The sequence below is a fragment of the Sinohyriopsis cumingii genome, chromosome 8 (assembly GCF_028554795.1).
Source record: "Sinohyriopsis cumingii isolate HCF-2022 chromosome 8, ASM2855479v2, whole genome shotgun sequence".
Classification (NCBI taxonomy): domain Eukaryota; kingdom Metazoa; phylum Mollusca; class Bivalvia; order Unionida; family Unionidae; genus Sinohyriopsis; species Sinohyriopsis cumingii.
In genome coordinates, this window is record NC_142968.1 from 49,484,536 (window position 1) to 49,506,063 (window position 21,528).

At 36.0% G+C, this 21,528-nt stretch overlaps 1 protein-coding gene across 3 annotated transcripts in view; it reads left to right on the forward strand.

Moving 5' to 3' along the window:
* Nucleotides 1–690: 690 nt before the first annotated feature.
* The window catches only part of LOC149793468 (uncharacterized), a 60,737-nt gene continuing 39,899 nt past the window's right edge, over nucleotides 691–21,528 (forward strand). Inside the window, exon 1 of one of the 3 annotated variants that reach the window (XM_089967462.1) lies at nucleotides 691–760. Coding sequence is in view for 1 of the 3 variants with exons in the window: in XM_089967461.1 (XP_089823587.1) it covers nucleotides 18,327–18,395 (69 nt within the window). In the remaining 2 variants the exon portion in view is untranslated. Of the gene's footprint in view, nucleotides 761–9,317; nucleotides 9,414–17,956; nucleotides 18,396–21,528 lie in introns of those variants that run through there. The other 2 variants (XM_089967463.1, XM_089967461.1) reach the window with 2 other exon arrangements.

Below are 21,528 nucleotides of genomic sequence, written 5' to 3' on the forward strand. Positions count from 1 at the left end.
ATGCTAAGTGATCGTTGCTAAAATACTGCTTGATAGTCGTTGATACGCTTGGAATGTCATTGTTCGTAGACTTGTTGCATGCACAATACTGGTCACTCGGAACATGCTCGGCCTCTTCTGTCAAGTTGATAAAGAAGCCTTAGATCTAATTCGTCACCATTGCGAACTATATGGACTGAGGCTAAACTTCCCAAGTTCCAGTGTTTTCTCAAAATCGACCACTTCTGTCTTGGCATTATGGGATCGTAGTCTGCACGCAAGATTTACTTGCCTCCGAAATTGAAGAGCTTGTCGACATGTGAATCTACGCCCCTCAGAACCTAAAAATTTGGAAACGGACGTGCTCCAAAATGCATCAGCAATATTACGTTTGCAAAAATACGTGCTAACTCATTTATACGAAGACTTTAACTTAGTCTAAATTATAATTAAATCATATAACAGAATGACTTTTGCAAGTCATGAAAATAAACAAAATATTTGGGCATAGTGTTTGGGACTATTTTGTTACTGTTACAGATGTGTCCTCAGAATTGGTCAGCATAGGAATAATATCCAAAATTGGATAGTAACTCGCCAGAGAGCAGAGTCGCTTATTAGGCGACTATTGAGCAGAGTGGAGCTCAGGCCGCAATTCGATTGGAACATAGTTCTGCCATTTCCGTCAGGTCGTGAAATAACCTCGGAATTAGTTTCTAGAATACACATCCGTTGATATGTTTGGTGATTGTCCTCTGGCAAAGTGCACCTCAAATAAGAGGTAAGAGAATATATATTTATTATTTATTCAAAACATATTTTCGCTGGCTTTTACAGTTTAAAGTTACATTAATATACATTAATATACACTAAACTTCTTTACCATTTTTATTCTCATTTTCATTAAGCTGAGGTGAAAAAAATCGCGCATATTCAATTAAAGGCAACTGATAGGTCAAGTTGATTTTAATACAATACAGGTATGGTTGTAAAACAAACTTTATACATAAGGTAATGGAACGGAAATATATTGTCATCAAGCAGAGTGGGAAGCAACCGGCCGTTTTAAGGAGAGTCTGTATTGTGTTTATGTCAACCCGTCAAACGAAAGCAAACCAAGAAAGGCAACTATGAAAACAGAATGAGCGATTTCCTGTCAAATTTACGAAAATGATATATCGGACTAGGTAGGCACACATATTTGATGATACAGCTAAACGTATTGGTTATATCTATATTTTTCATGATGATACAGCGAAAAGCATCGGTAATATTTATGTTTTTATGATAATACAGCGAAACGTATCGGTAATATTTATATTTTTATGATGATACAGCGAAACGTATCGGTAATATCTATATTTTCATGATGATACAATACGTTCTAACAGATCATTTGAACACGATGTTAAATGTAATAGCATTGATATATACCATATTTACTCGATTACAAATCGAGTCCAACTGTAAACAACATAGACTCTAATCAGCCATCGCACAATGAGGTGGATGATCTGGGTCGGTGTTGTTTGTTTACTGATTACTCTCAACAAACGGGATTAACCCAAATCTGCCAGCGTATTATGCCAGAGCTATTCTTGATCTGTGCAGTTGAACTCAACTGAAATCATGTGCCTTGTTGCTAGTTTGTATTATTATCTTGTAATTCTAAATATTTTAAAATGAAATTTTATTTGGCATCATGGTGGGGAGATTAGAAAACGGTAAGATTAGAATACTGTGCTGACTGTTCTACCAGTACGCATGCGTCAAAAAGCACACATTTTAAAATAATTGCTTGCTATGATTACGTTAACTTTCCTGTTGCCTTAATATATATTTGTTTAGAAACTTTCGGTAACTTAACGGCATGAGTATGTCCATCGGCATTTATACTTTATATATGTATTTGTCTGGACCGTCAACATTACAGCGTCGGACTCATCAGCATTTATGCTGGCTGTACACATAATGGCTGAATATATGTATAGGACGCTGGGACCGTACAAGTTGAAGTAAAGCGTGCGCTTACCTATCATACAACAATTGTGAATGTACCGAGACAAAGGTTATTGGTAAACAGTATTTCAAGGCTTTTTAAATGTGAATATGTGTGTTAATAATATCACGTTCAGAGTCTTTCGTTGGAACTTATCAGTCAGCCATTCCCATTTTCAGTCAGAAAAGAAAATTTCGACCCCCACCCCAACAAAAACAAAAACAAACAAAAACAACAAAACAATGCTCAATGTGGGAATTTTAATTAAAAAAACAAGTTAGCAACGTTATTTCTTCTATTCATTTTCAATGTATTATTATTATTATTATTATTATTATCTTTTAAACCGTGAAGCGGGTATACACTTTCAAGTTCCTGAATGAAAACGACATGAATGTAATCGAACACTGCAATGCTACCCTTTTCTCCATAACTTGCAATTTATATATCAAAGGCAATATGATAGAGACCATACAGACCATAGCAGGATGAATAACATAGGCATTATTTATAGAATAACCTTGCTTTGTATTTATCTTGGAGGATCCATATCCGACTTGTGTCTAACTGCATCGTACAATATGGGTCACAGTAAGGGTCACATGGTCAAACCGGATCCCCAAAATGGGATTGGATGCATATCGCTTGTTAGTCATGATCAATTTAAGTGGCGTCTATATGTGGCATGATTTTTTAAAACACAATGGGACACTTTATTACAATAAGTCTTACATCTCATTTTAAATGAGAGGAAATCTGTAACAATTAATTTCACTTGAAATTTAACCGACTCGCGAAACCTTGATACCGACTCAATGAGCGTCGTGCACAGTTTCATTTTCATTATTCAGTATGCAGATCACGTGTGTGTGTGTGTGTGATTTTGAATGTAGCTTTAACAATTTTCAGTCATATCGTTGCGATGTTTGCAGTTTGGCGGTGTATAGTCTTATGTTATGTGTTTAGTCTCAAATAAACAGTAACGAAAGAAAGAGTGAAAACAACAAGCTTTGAAACATTTAACAAATAATTTGTTTCCCTGGAAAAATTCTGTAAAAATGAAAAAATAAGAACTTAGAGTTTAAGAATAAAAAAATAAAAATAATCCAAGAATAAGCCACAAAGTAAATTTTAGAAGTCGAAGTAATGAAATGTTCTAAAGTATTCAAGTTCGAGTCCCGACGAAGGATCTAAGATGGAAGGCTATGACGTATACTGTAGCCTTTGTGGTGTTGCAAAATCTAAAGTTCTGTGTTATTCTCAACAATAATCCGGTGTTTGAATTTCGAATAAAATGTAGAGAAATGTCTTTGTCCAAGAATTCTGTATGAGCACTCAAATTCCTCCAGGAAAAAGAATTATCCTTAAGAATCCAAATAGTTCGAATAGAAATTAAAATGTAATTCCCAAACTGGTCACAAACAAACGAAAACCTTGACATCAAATGTTTTGAAGCCCAAATTTGAGAAAAATCTCCATAAACAATGATTATACAGTAACTCGAGACGCAAAGCAGATTCCCGGATGAGGGCCACGTGATCACATTCTAGAAAGATTTATAAAATATCTACAAATCAAATGGCACGTAGCGCGGCCTCGATTTCACCACCACCATTCACACGCCAAAATGAATTAAAGAAAAGAAGTTGTTTACTTGACCCTCAATCAAGGCTAGGAACTATGTCAAAAATAGAAACAGTGTTTCTATTTTTAATTATTTATGAAAAGATTCGGGTCAAACTGGAAAATATCAAATTCCTAGTAGACAAAAGTACGTTATATTGACATGTAATTAAATTAAAAATACCCGCCCCTCCTAAAAACAGACAATTAAATTAAATCAAATATAAATTGAATATAATATACGTAACAATAGTGATGTCTCGCACCAGGGCATCATGAAACAATCATGCAGAATCATGTCTCACCCAGTCACATTATACTTATCCCAGGTCGACCAGTCCTAACACTAACCTCTTAATGCTGAGCGCACAGCGAGGCAGATATTAGTGCCATTTTTATAAGTCTTTGGTACGACTCGTTCGGGGTTCGAACCCGCTACCTCCCGCATCCACTTAGTTCCACACACGTTGAGGATTCGATGTTGCAAGAAATATCAGCTTGGCTGACTATTCAGGCAAAGGGAGGTAAATACTTTTTTCACTTTGAGAAAATTGACGAAGATTGTAAATTGTCAATAAAGCATTTGACTTTGTTTTTACATTCTGCTTTTTTGCAGAGCTCCTGATATCTACATTTTACTATTGGCACAACAGAGAGCTGATTTTGATGTGCAACCAGAATGGTTACATAAGACTCTTCATACCATTAACGTGCAGAAATTAAAGTAATAATTTTATTAATTGTATCCCATTTGTCAATTACATGTCAAGGATACAATATTGGAAAGAGAAACATTTGTTAAAAAATTTGTTTGTGTTTACAGTAAATTGCCTGTGTGAATGGTTTTTATAGGAGTAGGTGTGATTGTCTCGGTTCTGAAGATTCGTTAATTAGGTCATCTGGACCCAAACATCGCACCATGACAAATATCCCAGATAAACACATTTTTATTACATCAACTATGTATTTGGCTGGTACCCGCCTAAACTGGAAAGCCAGTCCCTTGGGACGGTAAATAGTCACATATATGTCGCCTGACTAGTTTATCTGTGTAGCATGATTTGTAACGGTGAGAATAAGAAACAGGGATCCAGAGAAAGGGGCGCAGTGCATCACGTGGAAAACCACAAATTCCGTACTTCACTAAAGTGGAGAATTCTAGTTATCTGCGGTCTTACAAGCGCAGGAACAACGAAGCAGGTGTCGGGACCACAATCAACTACTAAGTAAAGTGGGTTTTATAAATGGCTTTTTGCCAATCAACCTACGCTTAGCCAACTTTCATGAGCAAGCGACATTTACATAATATCTCTGGGTTTCAGTTTTAGTCTTGTATCGTCCACCATCAGCCAGAGTGTACTTTTTGAAACTTCTGAAAATATAATACCACCCTTTTAGCTTCACCACAGTTCCCCCTACCCGCCAAATTTTTTTTTTTTTGTAATATAAACATACTGGCATTTATTATTATTATTATTATTATTATTATTATTACTACTACTAATATTATTTCAAAACTGTTCTAATATATTTTGTTTATTAATAACTGATGAATTAGTATTCCAGATAGTGTACTTGTTGTCATAATTATGCATTTTATACAAACTGAGATGTAGTTGAATATGAAGAGTGGACTGTACAGTAAGTATATATCTAAATTATCGGACACGTACAGCTTCAGAAATATGCGTATGATAAAAACAAATGTAAACATTCACACATAAACATTCACACAATCTGAAACAATCTATACGAACTGCGTACAGAAGGATGTTCGTGTTCAGCACACAATTCATTTTAAAGTTTTATAAATGCATGAATTATATAAAATGTAAAGGTCAGAGCATTTAACTTTCATGTGAAATATTAAAACAATTAAAGATCTCTACAAATATATAACGGAAGTATTTATTAAAACTATTTATAAATAATGTCATCACACAAGAGGGTTGCATGTACACTCGACGAATTCCTGTCTCGTCTTTAAAGCTAATAACTTCTAACTGCATCCCTTGAGGCAATCTGAAACAATCTAATAGCCAACTTCAACGGTTAGTTAAATATTCGCTATTATGTTTAAATGCAGAATCTGCCAAATAATTCACACGAAAATGTAATGCACATGATGCATCTACATATATTGAAAACTAATAAAGTCTGTTTGAACAGGTAGATATACATTAATAGAAAACGCCATACTATTCACCAGGATAAATATAAATATTACATGAATGAATACATATGTAATTCCATTCCATTTAATAATCAAAACTATTTCCCTATCTTCTGCCACCTACCTCTCAAAATAACCTTTACAATAATCTCAAATCGGACCACATTTGCCATTGTCTCAATTGCTAAGAGCATATTGAGAACGAGGTCCTGGATGTAAAGGCACTGTTTAATAGTTGTGCAATGCAAAATATAAGGTGCAGCATTAAGTATTACTATACTAAATCTGATTGCATAAACTGCCAATCATTATTTAGTTCAATGAGTCAAATTTTACATTTCCTACTTTTTAACAAACGCGTTTGTCGACACAAGTACGTTACCACCCCTCAACGAGTGAGTTTTCGTTTCATTCAAATTTTTGCCATGCATTTATTAGGATACACACGTTTATCGCTACATATTTTGCAGAAGACAATCACATTTCCTTTGTAACATTTTCTGTTTCTTTCTTTCCATATTCTTTTGAGTTAAATTTATACATTAAAGAAACCATGGCATCCCATTTTTTCAAACCAATGGTCATTGAGTTTTCTTGAGCCATATGTCCTTGTTCTCGCTGCAAAATAATTCAAACAGCTGACGAATTCTCGGCCTAGGAGACGGTATTTATAGGTTACTGCATTTGTATGGGAAAATATGAACGAGTTTTCGGAATGAATACTGCACGAACTTGTGAGTGCAGTATATCCTTCCGACAAAACGAGTTCATATTTTCCCATACAAATGCAGTAACCTTTTTATTATATGCTCATTTTTTATTCTACCTAACGTTCAATTATATAAACAAAATATACTACAAGAAACAACGTAAATGAATGAATGCCATATTCCAAACTAAATACACAAGCGCAGAGTTGACATTAAAAAATGACATCATTATTAATGCGCACATAGCTCCGCCCAGATAAATTTGAACTTAGTCGCGCGGTCGATATAACTTTCGAAAGAAAATGGCGTGTCTAGTTAAAATTGAAATTTGCAGTCATACTGTGAATGAATGCGCATTGCAACAACTTTTCCATTTGATCTGGAGTGAATATATTTTGGTATTTTGTTTCGATTCGACGAAAGTTTGTGATTTTGGACTGGATTATTTGTGCAAATTATACATGAAATACATCGGATTGAAGTGGCGCGGGAGAAGCTTGTTTGCGTCTGCAAATGTGTTTCTGTTTTTGTCACTGAACGTTTGAAATTATAACGTGGAAAAATATGAAGTCTTTCAATTGCAATTTTCAAGAAGACGCAGTGGAATTTAATGTGTATTTCATTTTGAGTGCAGTAGGAGGATGCAATTGCACTTATCATCGAAATTACAGCACACTTTCGAAATGTAATCTAGATTGAAAACCTATGACATGGTTCATGTAATTCGGATTTGCAGAATTAAGAAAAAACATTTTGAGGAAATTCAGGATGTAAAACTGTAAGTATATTTTATTTTGCCATTCTTATCACCAGCTAAAGAAAACAGTTATATGCCTTGTTATTTGTAAGGACCCAATCCGTTATTTATATAAGGTAGCTAGCCTAAATCCGTAACATTGTATCAACGCAAAATGTCAAGACAGCTGGGGTTTTTTGCAGCCCACGAAACATGTTTTAGTTCATTCAGAAACAAATTTAAACAACCACAACGTAAAGAGCCTCTTACGCGAGTGTACATGATTTGTTTACAAATCAAAAGTGCTGGCGTCTGAGTCCATTGTTTATTTATAAGAAAGTAGTTCCTTTATTCACGTGAATGCTATATGTGTATTGTCGCGCGCGTTCAGTATCGGGGAATATTGAACGATTCTCACAATGTAAAGTTAACGGGGAAAAAAATGAGCATATAATAGTAAGAGTATATTGTATGTCTTGTTTTTATTTAAATGCGTTTTAGGAGCCGCTGTGGTGAAGTGGATAGGCTGCAGGCCGATGGTTGGAATGAAAGCAGGGATCAAGACTAATATACACGGTGCATCACGCGAAAAATCACCGTTTCCGTACTTTCACTAAGATGGGGAATTCTAATTGTTTGCGATCTCACGAGCGCCAAAATTACGACGCAGTAGTCTGCGAAAAAAAAAAAAAAAACCATCTTGGACTCATTAACCCATAGAATTCACATAGCCGGAATTTATTGGCAACAATTGAAACGTATTGCTTTTGATTTCCTTTTCTTTTCTTACATCGAAACGATTATGTCACAGCTACTAAATTATGCCTGGGTGACCTACTGTGGTGTGTCCTTGGGCATGACAATTTAGTCAGATTGACTCATCACTAAAAAAAACCTACTTGTGTTGCTGTGCCGTAACGCACCAAACCAAAATCTATCAAAAATTGTTCAATGTTGGGGGATTTATAAATACATAATTAAAATTCACTCAACACTGCAATCATTCAAGCACCAACAAATTTATTCAAAATAATCATCCCAAAGCAGTCTCGTTTAAGTTAAATAGTGCTTTTAAACTTGAAAGTTCAACCTTATAAACCAGTTCTGTCATTTTTATTTGCCGTATAAAGGCCGATGTTCAAAGTTGGTTCGTCAATATAGAAAGGGTAGGTAGCATGTGTTACTCGTAAACTGCGACTGGTCGAGTAGCTGTTACCGATCCGTCCAGCACAAGATGGGAATAGTAAATTTCCTATCGGTCAATGTCGTCATGTAGTGACTAATATTGGTCAACCAATACAGTCGAATGGCTGACAAATTATGCATTATGTCTTAAGCTTCACGTATCACTGTCAGGTAATTACCAAAATCTGTCCAAAAAATGGATCTAAAAATGCACCAACTATACACCCACATTCCGGTTCAGAAAAGGAACACTCGCTCTCATTGATAGTGGGGCATCTCTCTTATTAGGTCGGTTAGATTCGGGAAACTAAATTATTACAGGAAATACAAACGTTTATTGGAATTTGAGTAAAATTTATCTTTTGTTTTGCTAGAAAATTTACGAAAGATACTGCCGAAATGCAGGTGAAGTAACCATGGTCATCCACTAAATAAAGTCGATTTGATAAAAATTGCATTTACCAATCATACTACGCTTTGCCAACGTTCATACTGATTGTAGCATTTATAGAAAACAATCTCGTATTTAAACTCTGACTGGAAGACACTTCTTGGCATCTAATTGGTCGATATGTTTCACGTGGGCCATTCAGAGGTCCGATTTATAAGTGGACTAAGATTGCGAGTTGTAGTGCTTGTTTTGGATAATATTGCTGTAGTCATGTGGCCTGGCAGGAAGACCATGCAAGCTTAGAATATGGCCATGGGTTTCAAAATTAGTCTTGAATCATCCACATGAAATCAACGTTTGCTATTTTTCAACTTATGAAAATAAAATCCTGCTTTGTTGACATTACCAAAATATCCTAAAAGACAGTTTACATATTGGTCGTAAATAATAATAATCATTATTATTATTATTATTATTATTATTATTATTATTATTATTAATAATAATATTTCAGTACCGTTGCAAGAGACATGCATAATCGTACCATCGGCTGATCCCTAGAGAATCAGTGAGAGTTTCGCTGTTGGTAGAGGACATTCCATCATACACTTCTACAGGTACATATATCATATTTCCTTAGCATTCCAAACGTTATCTTCTCTTTCCGTTAAAAGCCGAACATACACACTCTCGGAAACAAGCAACCTTTCCTCCGAGTGGCATTATCGCTTCTAGCAAAACGCCATTTCCGCCATATATTGACTTGTACAAAACTCTTGCGAAATTCTGCAACGTCTTTTGTCAATTTTCATTCTTCAGAAATTAGCTAACCTTCATCAGAAAATAGGTTACGCTTAAGCCGCCGTGATTTCAGCAAAAAGAAAAAGAAATAAAAAAGAAATAACATCCACAAATAATTGAACTTGGCGATGTCGATTTTACTCCCTTGCCCAAGAAATTCGCATGAGGCTATTAATATTGCACAGCTTGAACGTTTATCCGTGCCATTTATAATCAATTTAATTGTTTCGCCAGACATCAGGAAAGGAAAACAAAAGACACCAACCTTAATCCAAACTAGGCATGCCACGGATTCAAATGATTTGTGGAAGCACTGAAGTTGTTACCTACGTCATTCGGGACTAGGGCTGAAATAGTGGTCTATTCCACTTTTTGCAAAACTGCTGTTCTTTTGGATTATAGTCTTGTATCGCTTGTCGGCATGCTCGACTGGTTAGTGTTCACGCGTTGCGTGCTATTCAATTTGTGCGATTAACCACTATGTCACACCACCAGAGCAAGCTAGAGAAAGCAAAGTCGCCCCGAATGTCCCCCAACCGTCTTCTTGTGACCAAGGCTGTGACCTTCCACACAAGCAGCAGAATGGAGTTTGTTTCAAATCTATGTCCACTTTCCTATTTTGTGCGGACCGCCCCCGAACTTAACGCCAAACATGTTAGAGTCACATCCTAGTTGAATCTTCATGAGCTGTGAATTTTCCTACCTTGTGATAGTTATTATATTTCGTGTACTATGCGTACTTTTCATTTATGAGAGATCTGTCGAATCGGTTTGGCTCTCTCTCTCTCTCTCGATCGAATCGGTTTGGCTATCTCTCTCTCTCTCTCTCTCTCACCTATCGCCACCTATCAATCGCGTTGTTCGATTAACCAATCAGCAATCGTAAATTAGACATATATTTATGCATCGTTTACATGGCCATTTTCCTCCGACAAGCTGAGTGTCGCAACAATAAATTGATTATCGAAAATAGTATTAACCATTTGCAATGGTTCGTTAATTCTTCAACCACTAACGGTGGAAAATAATCAGTAGGGGTATGAGATTCTAGTAGTCTAAATCCAGATTGAATAAATGCAGGAGTTAGATGTATTCATTTACCGAAACCTTGATGAATCTCAGATGGACAAATTCTTATGGTTGCATGCACAATATGCTGAAGAAAGACACAATTGATGGCAATTACCATATGTTTACTTGTTTTTTTTTTATAAAGAAAACAATGTAGAAAAGCAAGTCCTGTTTTTAATTTTAAGAAACACAATAAGGAAATGGTATTTGCCCCCCCCCCCCCCCAAAAAAAAAAAATAAAAAGACTTAAAAATGATTGTGCCTAGAACATGGGTCGAGAACCTCACTCCATAACTTCGGGCTTTGTAGTGTGTATTTATTTAGGAAGCACTTTACCTCAGACTGCATTATTTCATTGTTTGAAAATGTACTCTTTAATGGTGGTTGTCGAAAAATTAATACTTCATCGCCTTGATCTTTCAAACACTTGAGTGGCTCTTTACGTTCAGTCATTGAGCTAAAAGAGGGGTGGGGGATGAAATGTATAATTTGTAATGAAGACATACAAATACAATAATGATGATGTAATGAGCACATTAAAACCTTTTACTCTTTCAGGGAAGTAAAGCAAATTAAGCAGTTAAACATTGTGTTGAAACGTGCATTCTTCAAGCGGAGTCACGGGTAGATGAATTGATTATGGTGCTTTCCTTTACGAGCACATAATCTCATCTCTGTCCGCGTGGGCTTGAGTCTCGGTTGAGTTCACTTGGGTATCCCAGAAAGCTTTCCAGAAGCCCAGCGCTTTCCCCGGATCTTCCTCCACCAAATATATAGACTGTTATGTATAGTCAATCAAATGCTGAAAATGGGGTTAAGTCACATTGAAAATCACACATCCGTTTTTCGTTGTTTCTACCCCAGACCCATCTTTGGAATCCTATTTTATTGCTAGGAAGGCCAAATGGTTGATTTACGGATAGGCTCTTCGTTATTTACTGTTGTCGACAGTGAGCTTTGGTCGATCTTCGGAGAAGCAAACCTTAAAGAAATTTCTCGCTATTCCAAAATTGATTTCGACCTTCAGTTTGCAGTTATTCAAGCCATGATTGTATTGTACACTTAAAAGGATACGAGTTAAAATCGCAATATAAATAGTTACCGATGCAGGAGACTTATCTTATTAGTTCAGTCAAACCTACAGTTTTGAACAAAATAATATGTCATCTCATCATCTGAATAACGTATTAAGTCACCTTATCCTATCAGCGAATCCGATCACTTTTCCTTGTTTTAGGAAAGCCTAACTCTGGAGTTAAAACGAAACCTCAGTTGTATTTTAACAGATCAGATCTCCACAGTCCTATGTGACTGTAGAGATATAATTTGTATGAGATTTGACTCTTTCTTACGAGACACCTGCCTCATAGCGTCCTATTTCAGGCCCCACACTAAGCATCGTTGGAATCATATGCCGGACTTGAGTCGCAATCATTACTTCGGCTCAGTACTCACGAATATAGTCCCTGTCTATTTTAGAGCATAATTTCTTCTCTTAAGGTGGCGAAACGAAAGCTAGATTAAGGCATTTTGGTATTGATTTAAATGTAATTATTTATTCTTATGAATTTGAGCATTATGGTGTGAATGCCTATGTATATTTTGGAGCACAGAGAGAGAGAGAGAGAGAGAGAGAGAGAGAGAGAGAGATGTGGCATTGATCTTGACCTGGTAGTGATCCATTGCACGGTGCTTCGTTTACAGTCCAACCTCTCAAAACAATAATACCCGTTAATTTATGATAAGAGCTTCATTGCGAGTTCATCTTTAACGATATGTTGAGGCCATATGTGAAAAATTACTGTGATCTGAGTCCTGCTATATCATTGGAAAATAATGCAATGTCGACTTGCGAGGAAATAGAGCGTGAAAGCACTTGTTTACACACACACACACACACACGCACGCACACACACACACGCATACACACACACACGAGCGCGCGCGAAATATCGTTGCAATTACTCTTTAGAGCTATATTCTCAGCGCTTAGCAGCGACAAGTAATATAACTTGACCACGTGTGCGAGTCCAGCGTAATAAAGCAAGATTAGAAACAAAAGTAAATGCCAGATAAGCAGACGACTTTCCAGAAATTGTCGCCAACGGATTTGTTTGCTCTAAACTCATTGTGACATTATGCATACGTCATGCGAAACCGTTAATTTTTATGAATTATACTTTCATCTTATTTCCAATTTGAAGGCATGCGACAATAAATACTTCTGTATTGCGACATGTGTCAGAAATTACATGCCCATGTACGGTCCTAACTCAGGTTGTCCGGACAAATGAGAAACGTATACTCTTATCCACAACGCAGGTCCCAGGGATGCAAAGATCCGAGTACTATTCCATACTGGCGTAGGGTTCAGAGTTTCGGAGGTTAGTGGTTGGGATTCGGACGCGGTGACGTAGATATACTGTAACTTACTATACAACCAGGAGTTTAAAGATAGAGCCTACAATCGAAACCGGGCACTCCAAGAAACTTTTTATCCGATCTTATGTCACTCGGAATCTAAGGATATAAAAGTATACTATCTATACTATACTATTGAATTCTAGAAGTATACTGTAAAGGTAATACATGTTTTCCAGTTTTGTCCAGCATTCTCTCAATTTATCTATTGAGTGAAATGAAGATTTTCATGCTTTACGTTTTCACCGCTGTTTCTAAATTCATTCAAGCAGGAGAAAGTATCGTGTTAAGTATCATACATTAACGGATCTGTATAACTCAGTCATTCAATAGCGTACTTCGTTAATGAGAGTGTTTACGTTTTGAGTGCTCTCTCTCTCTCTCTCTCTCTCTCTCTCTCCAATGAACTAGTTATTTGAATGATTCGTATAACCAGATCATTTTTCTCTATTATGAATTACCTGTTGTGAATGAACTATTTACCCATATCAAGGTATTTTTAAACCCATCTGTTAATATCCAGGGTGACCGAGTGGGTTTAAAGCGTTCGCTTTCACCGATTACTGCCATAGCACCTCAGGTGTAGAGAGGTGCATATCTGATGTGAAATCATGGATGATAAGTAACAAGCTGCAGATGAATGATGATAAAACTGAGGCCATTCTGATCACAAAACAAAGACTTTCTCATTCACATCCTTTACCTCTAACAATAAATATCAGCAACACCAACATTAAATTCACACAATCAGTACGAAACCTAGGTGTTACTCTGGACAGTACTCTCACATTGCACCAACATGTCATGAACATATGCAAGGCTGCATATCTTGAGCTGAGACGCATCAGCTCCATTCGCAAATATCTTTCAGCTGATGCCACTAAAACACTTGTGTGTTCATTAGTACTTTCAAGACTGGACTATTGTAACTCAATTCTGTCTGGTTCATCTCAATATCTACTCCAGAAACTTCAAAACGTTCAAAACACAGCTGCTCGGATCATACTTAGAGTACCACGATCAGAGCACACCTCCCCGCTGCTCTGTACCCTACACTGGCTATACATTCGATCCAGAATCAAACAAAAAATTTGTTCTCTGTGCTACGTTTCACTGTCGGACTCTAGTCCAACATACCTATCTGACCTTAGCCATGTGTACACACCAGTAAGATACTTACGCTCCTCTTCTGACAATCGTATACTCATTATTTCCACTATGAAAACAAAGTCATATGGACAGCGTTCTTTTACATACCAGGGAACAGCAGCGTGGAAGGAATTGCCCACTGAACTTAGACACAAAGACGCAGTGATCCCATTCAAGAGTGCTCTCAAAACTCGCTTATTTCGACTGCAAGAACAAACTCAAGGACCTAATAATGTTTCCTACCTTAAATATTCTCATCATGTTTTTTATGTTTTCTAATTTCATGGTGTTTGTTTTTGTAATCATATCATTATATATGTTTTTTATCTTATAGGTGTTGTCTAATGTTGTAAAACGCTTAGAGCTTCTAAAGATTAGGCGCTATACAAAGTCCTCATTATTATTATTATTATTAGCGTCTCGGCCAAATTGGTAATGTGATAAAGCTTGCAGTAGCTTCCCGTAGGTCAGTGGTACTTAATTGGAGTTTTCCGGATCATTCCTCCACGAAATATACTGGCAGCCAATCTGACGGTTAGAAATGGCGTTATTCTTAAGATAACAACAATACAACAATGCTAATTCGAATGTCATGTGACATGAATTTGATCTGCACAACGTAGGTAATGTCTACAAATGCCATACTGTTTGCGTTTGGAGACAATCTTTCGCATATTCATGTCTTTTGTTTAATTTAATGTTATTTTTATCACATGACAGGCTATAATTATCGGCTAAAATATCCCAACACATGACCTGATCCGGTCCTAACCCGGTCCGCTGCATATAACAGAGAGGTATAGCTTACCGAGTATTAAGTTTTGTCCATAAACGGGTTCAAAACCTGCTATAACAGTAGCCCCGGGTATGTGGGATTCAGAATGGAAAGAGGATTAAACATAGCTCGAGAAACTGACATGTGACAAATAACATTCACCTAACAAAAGTTAGTATACTGTACTTGTAGGCCTATACTACAATTACGTCAAAGGTTTATTAACTATTAAAGCTTATCTCATACGGCAATAGTTTTAATGTATAGGCACTAAAGTGTAAATATACAGTCCTTTGTATCAACTATGCGGGTTGTCTGTTAAAATATGAATAATTATGGAGATGATGGCATTCGTGAGCACGTTTACGTAAAATACACAATTGATCTGCCAATTATTTTTAGTAATACAATAAAACCTACACCATGTTATCGGTAGTCTATGATTTCATGTTATTAATTTACAATACTAAACTCTTATCATAATGGTAATATAGTCTACCTCTCTTCAAATTTAAATTCAGATTAAACATCACAGTTAACATATTTAGAACTGTTGTATATACAATCATGGCAATTCCTTTTAAACTGAACAGTCAGCCTAACATTCAGCCTAACATTAAACTGAACATTCAGCCTAACATTAAACTGAACATTCAGCCTAACATTCAGCCTAACATTAACTGAACATTCAGCCTAACATTCAGCCTAACATTAACTGAACATTCAACCTAACATTAACTGAACATTCAGGCTAACATTCAGCCTAACATTAACTGAACATTCAGCCTAACATTAACTGAACATTCAGCCGAACATTAACTGAACATTCAGCCTAACATTAACTAAACATTCAGCCTAACATTAAACTGAACATTCAGCCTAACATTCAACCTAACATTAAACTGAACATTCAACCTAACATTAAACTGAACATTCAGCCTAACATTAAACTGAACATTCAGCCTAACATTAAACTGAACATTCAACCTAACATTTAACTGAACATTCAACCTAACATTAAACTGAACTTTCAGCCTAACACTAAACTGAACATTCAGCCTAACATTAAACTGAACATTCAACCTAACATTAAACTGAACATTCAACCTAACATTAAACTGAACATTCAACCTAACATTTAACTGAACATTCAACCTAACATTAAACTGAACATTCAGCCTAACATTTAACTGAACATTCAGCCTAACATTAAACTGAACATTCAACCTAACATTAAACTGAACATTCAACTGAACATTCAACCTAACATCAAACTGAACATTCAGCCTAACATTCAGCCTAAGTTCTACTGATGACTTTAGCCATCTGAGACTTTGAATGGTTTGATAATCGATCTTGCTCGATAATGGACAATCATTTCAAATATTTTTGCTAAAAGTAATACTCTATGAAATATGCCGGACAACTCCTTTTATTTCATTTTTTAATTACCAAATCCCCTTTCCCCGAAAAAATTTTGTTTTCAAAGAAAGCAAAAAAATAACCAGACAAGAAAAATCGTCATAACTCTCCAACCATGATGCGTATTTAAGTCAACTTTTGACACATTTTAAGAACTTTACAACATTCCATGTTCAGTCAGTCAATGGTTTATGCTGCTATAAGCCCATTATTCTGCACTATTTAGACCCATAGAGAAAAGCGTGACATGAAATGAATATAGTTGCACATCGACGGGTAATTTAAGCACCCTATACCTCTTTATTAGAGACCGCTCCGGTGGTCTAGTGGTCAGATCGTCCGCCTAGGATGCGGGAGGTCGTGGGTTCGATCCCCGGCAGAGTTTACCAAAGACTTATGAAATTGGTACTAACAGGTGCCTCGCTTGACGCTCAGCATTAAGAAGTTAGTGTTAGGACTAGTTGGTCTGGTGTCAGGATAATGTGACTGGGTGTGACATCATGCTACATGTTTGCGGCAAGATGCCCCAGTGCTAAGACATCACTATAAAAACTGCCACACTGCAGATCGTAGCGATATGACTGAAAAATTGTTACAGCTACGATAAATAGCCAAATCACACACACACACACACACACACACACACACACACACGCACGCACCCCCCCCCCCTTATTAGACAAAATATACCTTTCCAGGCTTGCTCATTGTTTGAGCAATTGGTTGATACACTTTACTATTAAAATTAAAAACGATACATATGTATCTGAAGAAATCATGCAAAATGACTGACTGACATATAGCAAATAACAGGCAAAATATCTTATACTTCTATGACAGTACATTAAAATACAATCGTAATCGAGAATGCATCGAGTCCCGGTAATTACTGTCGATGTCTTTTCCTCTTTTTTCTTCAAATTCACCCATTCCATCGTTTTCTCTGATTCGTGTATAAATCTTCAATAAACTACCAGCCCTTTCTGAATGTTATTCCTGTAACTTTGTAATGAAAGAAAATGAAGAAATTATTCTGTTTCAACAACCTAAAACTGTGAAGACAATAAACTCTTTTGAAGTGTGCTGACTGTGGCATTGTTTTGCTTGTTGTTTACATGATTCCAGCTATGTCTGTCTCTTGTAAAGTATACATAAAATCTTATTAATGTTCAAATCTTTCTTTGATATTTTTATTAAAGATTTCAAACTTGGTTTAGTACCATTATATTATATTTTAAATTAAAAGATCTTGTAATGAAACAGTAACAAAGCAACTTATTTACTAACCTCGAGCAAATGTTCTCCAAGTCGACCTTTATCTTGTTAACTGCAACTTTCCGTTGTTGATACTAATCAAAATTTGCATTCCACAAGGCCCCATGTATATGCAAAATGTAACGTTCGTTGCATATTACTTAGTCTTTATGCATTACGGTAAATCCATTGTAATGACTCAGTGTGATCTCATCTTTGTGATATTGCAATGACATGAGTTTTAAATATCCTTTAAAATGTTTTCTTACATTTTGAACAACTGATAAACAACAGTAAATTATTTTAATGCAAGTTGATTTAATATGTTTACCGATTTGTATTTAAAATGGTGTATTCTAATTACTCTTATATTTGTATTAATTACAATGTATTCTGTCCTGTATGTTCATCTGAAGTCACACTGCATGGCGTATTGACCAAACGACGGTCGATTTCACCTTCAAGTGGATTAAAACTTGAGAAACCAGTTTTGTATAATTGATAGTTCAAGCAAGGGGGACTAGGGAGTGACCGAGACAGAGAAGCACGAGCAAAGTACCGAACTCTCGTGTCTGCACGTGCATGTGGATCTTATTGCCACGTGCAGCGATGGATAGTTGTCTAGTTTAAGGAACATATGACCGTTATCGTGTTCATTTCATGTGTCAAATTCACGCAAGCTGCATCATTAAACATGGTTAAACTGGTAAGTACAACTTTTACACTCCATACTTTTTCTTACTAGAACCCTCAGTGAATTTCCGATCACCCTTATGCATTGAGGTTTATGTCCAGACGTCTGTCATTACAATGCGAAGTGTTGACAGAAGACTTCTAATGAGTACAACTAAATCCTATACCTTGTGATTACTTCTAGCATATATTAATATCTCGATTTCATTATGGTCATTCCCAAGAGGTTATAATTTGTGTTCGCATCCACGAGGACAAACACTTTTTATTTTTATGTTCGGTTTTATAACTTCATTACATGTTTTACCTAAAAGCCAGAGTTTAAAACTAAAAAGTTATTGGAAATGTGAATAGGCTTCATAGGATGGGTGGGTTCGGTATAGCCCAAAATCACATATAATTCTAATAAGAGAAAACTTATCTATTAACGTAAAGAATATGTTATGTACAATTTCAGGTCGATTCTGTTTTGTGGAAAATATATTTATAAGGGGTGCAATAGGCAATGGGATGTTGCATTTACGCTCAGTAGATCACAGCATTGAGATAGAATTTAGCTATTGCATTGGAATTATTGTGTTGCATGAAGACTAAGCAAGATTCGTCGAGCGTTATGTTTTTCACATACATTGAACCTTGCACGCAATGCATGTGACGTACATCGTAATGCAGTGTAATGGGGGCTGCCATATTGGTCTTCTTCATTGACCCCCTGTCACATGACTGACAATTTTTTTTACATGCATCCATGCAACCTGATGGCTATTGACAAATGCTCCATTTAGTAGTGGGTGAGGGATGGTACCCTGATTATGAAACAAATGGCTAAATATTGTGATAATAATGTAGTTGTTTTTCTTTATACAAAGTATATAGCAACACTTGGAAACGAGTTTGTGAAATAAATAACAATACAAATCCAATTCCTTTTGTCGACTTTCAAGTAGTCCATATAAAAAGGAAGTATGTATGCAATGAAACAAAAATGTCACTGACGCTCAGTAAATAACCGAGTGGCAATGAGTTGTGTGTTTTTCCTTCCAAACTGTGAATCAACGAATATGAACTGTTTATTTGAATATTCTGGTTGCAGATAAAACATTCTATTCAGTTCTGAAAACTTGCAACATAGACCAAAATAAAAGGTAAGGAAGCTTTGACTGACCAAAAGTACCATTTAATGAAGGACGAAATGAAACAATTTGCACGTATCAGTTGATACTACTACTACTACTACTACTACTAATAATAATAATAATAATAGTAATAATAATAATAATAATAGCAATAATGCGGATGACGGTGACAAACATTATAATGATAACGAAGGTGAACAGTTTCTAATATTCTTTTTAATGTCTTTTTATGCATGTATGTACATTCTGTGCATCTATGTTCCTACCTGGCTGTATTCAAGCGATTATTTACCGAATCAGTCGCTACAAGATATAAGCTCATCCCATTTACGAGTTTCATTGTGTAAGGCTATAAGACTACCACCATACGCGATTATCATGTTACCCTCACATAAGGCAGAGCGAGCTGACAATTCTCTTTGATACACTCCAAGTTTATGATGCTGTAACCATCGAAGATGTCCACAGACCGTTTATTTGGAAACGCAGCATTTTTACTATCGTGATGAAATAATGCAACTTACAGTTATGCTGAAGTGACATGCGCTGTTTAACAATGTTGGCAGCTTTATCATCAGCAGATATTCATTTCATCATTAGCATCTTTGCATTATGTCACTGTCCCGTCTTGACAGCTCTTGATACAGCTAGTGGTTTGCGTACATTTGCAATTATTTTAAAAACCAGCGGCATTAGATCGTCTCCTTATTTTTTTTCCTTTTAAAAAATCCCCGTGTCTTTGCAAATAACTCGAATTAACGCACGATATAAACTGACTAACCCTAAGTGCTCAAATGGCATAGACCAAATAAAACCAGTAAATAGTTCAAGGAATGCAGGAAATGTCCATAAACACGACCAGTTTATGTACAGCTAAATCGAAAAATAAAACTGAACTTTCCCCGAGCACGACCTATATGATATGGGAGCGTCCACCTTAGACGAACACGAGGACAAAAAACGTATATTTGCTAAACTTGTTGTCTCGATCATGTTAACTACACTTCATAAATATTCATGTTCAGTGACAATCGCAATATCAACCAGATCTGACGGATCGACCTTGCCGGATCATTTAAGGTTTGTACAAATAAAGATTTTTTTTTTTTTACCACAAATGCATTTTGAGCCTTGCTGAACATACATTCTCACACGCTAGCAAAAAATACTGTAAATAAAATAGTTCCATATTTGCAAGCTCAACCAAGTTATGTACCGTTTATGAAGAAACTTAATGCAGATTTACTATATGTAGCATATGTTTCACAATTTTCTTTATTTTTATATGGCTATTAAGCATGAAAGTCTAATAATACTGGACAATATCAAGCTCAGAGGATGAACATCTGGAATAATTCCGCTTCTAGTAAATATTTAACATGTTTCGGAATTTTCTTCGCTATTAACAGTAACGATCACAACTGTACTTGCTTTGTGAAAAGTTTGACAGCCATAGTTTTACACATATGCGTACAATATAACTTGCCAATAATGTGTTTTGGCCACAGTAAGACCAATATGGCAGCCTCCATTTCAGTGGAACGTGATATTTACGGAATGAGGTGTACGTAAGGTCCCATGCGTTTACGAAACCTAATACTCATTAATCCTTTTTCAGGCTTGATGCCATGGAATAATTGCAACGCAATCGATCATTTGTATCGCTATGTCGTGATGTGTTACGCGTAAAATTTCGCATCAGTTTGCATACTTTGCTATTATAAATACCTTTCCAGGAAAACCGGTTGTACATGCACATTCCATAAACGTACTATTTTAAAGTAAATAATGAAATATTTTCTACTTGTTACGGTCTCTATACGATATTTGGATATAAAACACTCGCTCGCCCTATGGAGCTAATAGCCCTTAAGCTTACTGTACAAGAGATCTCGCAGGAAAATAAAACACTTAATAAAACTTAATCCCAGTTGATAAGTGTCTTCTAAATACTTGACGAAAAAATGCTATGCACATAACCAATTTTCTTTTTAGAATTGCTAATTGTTA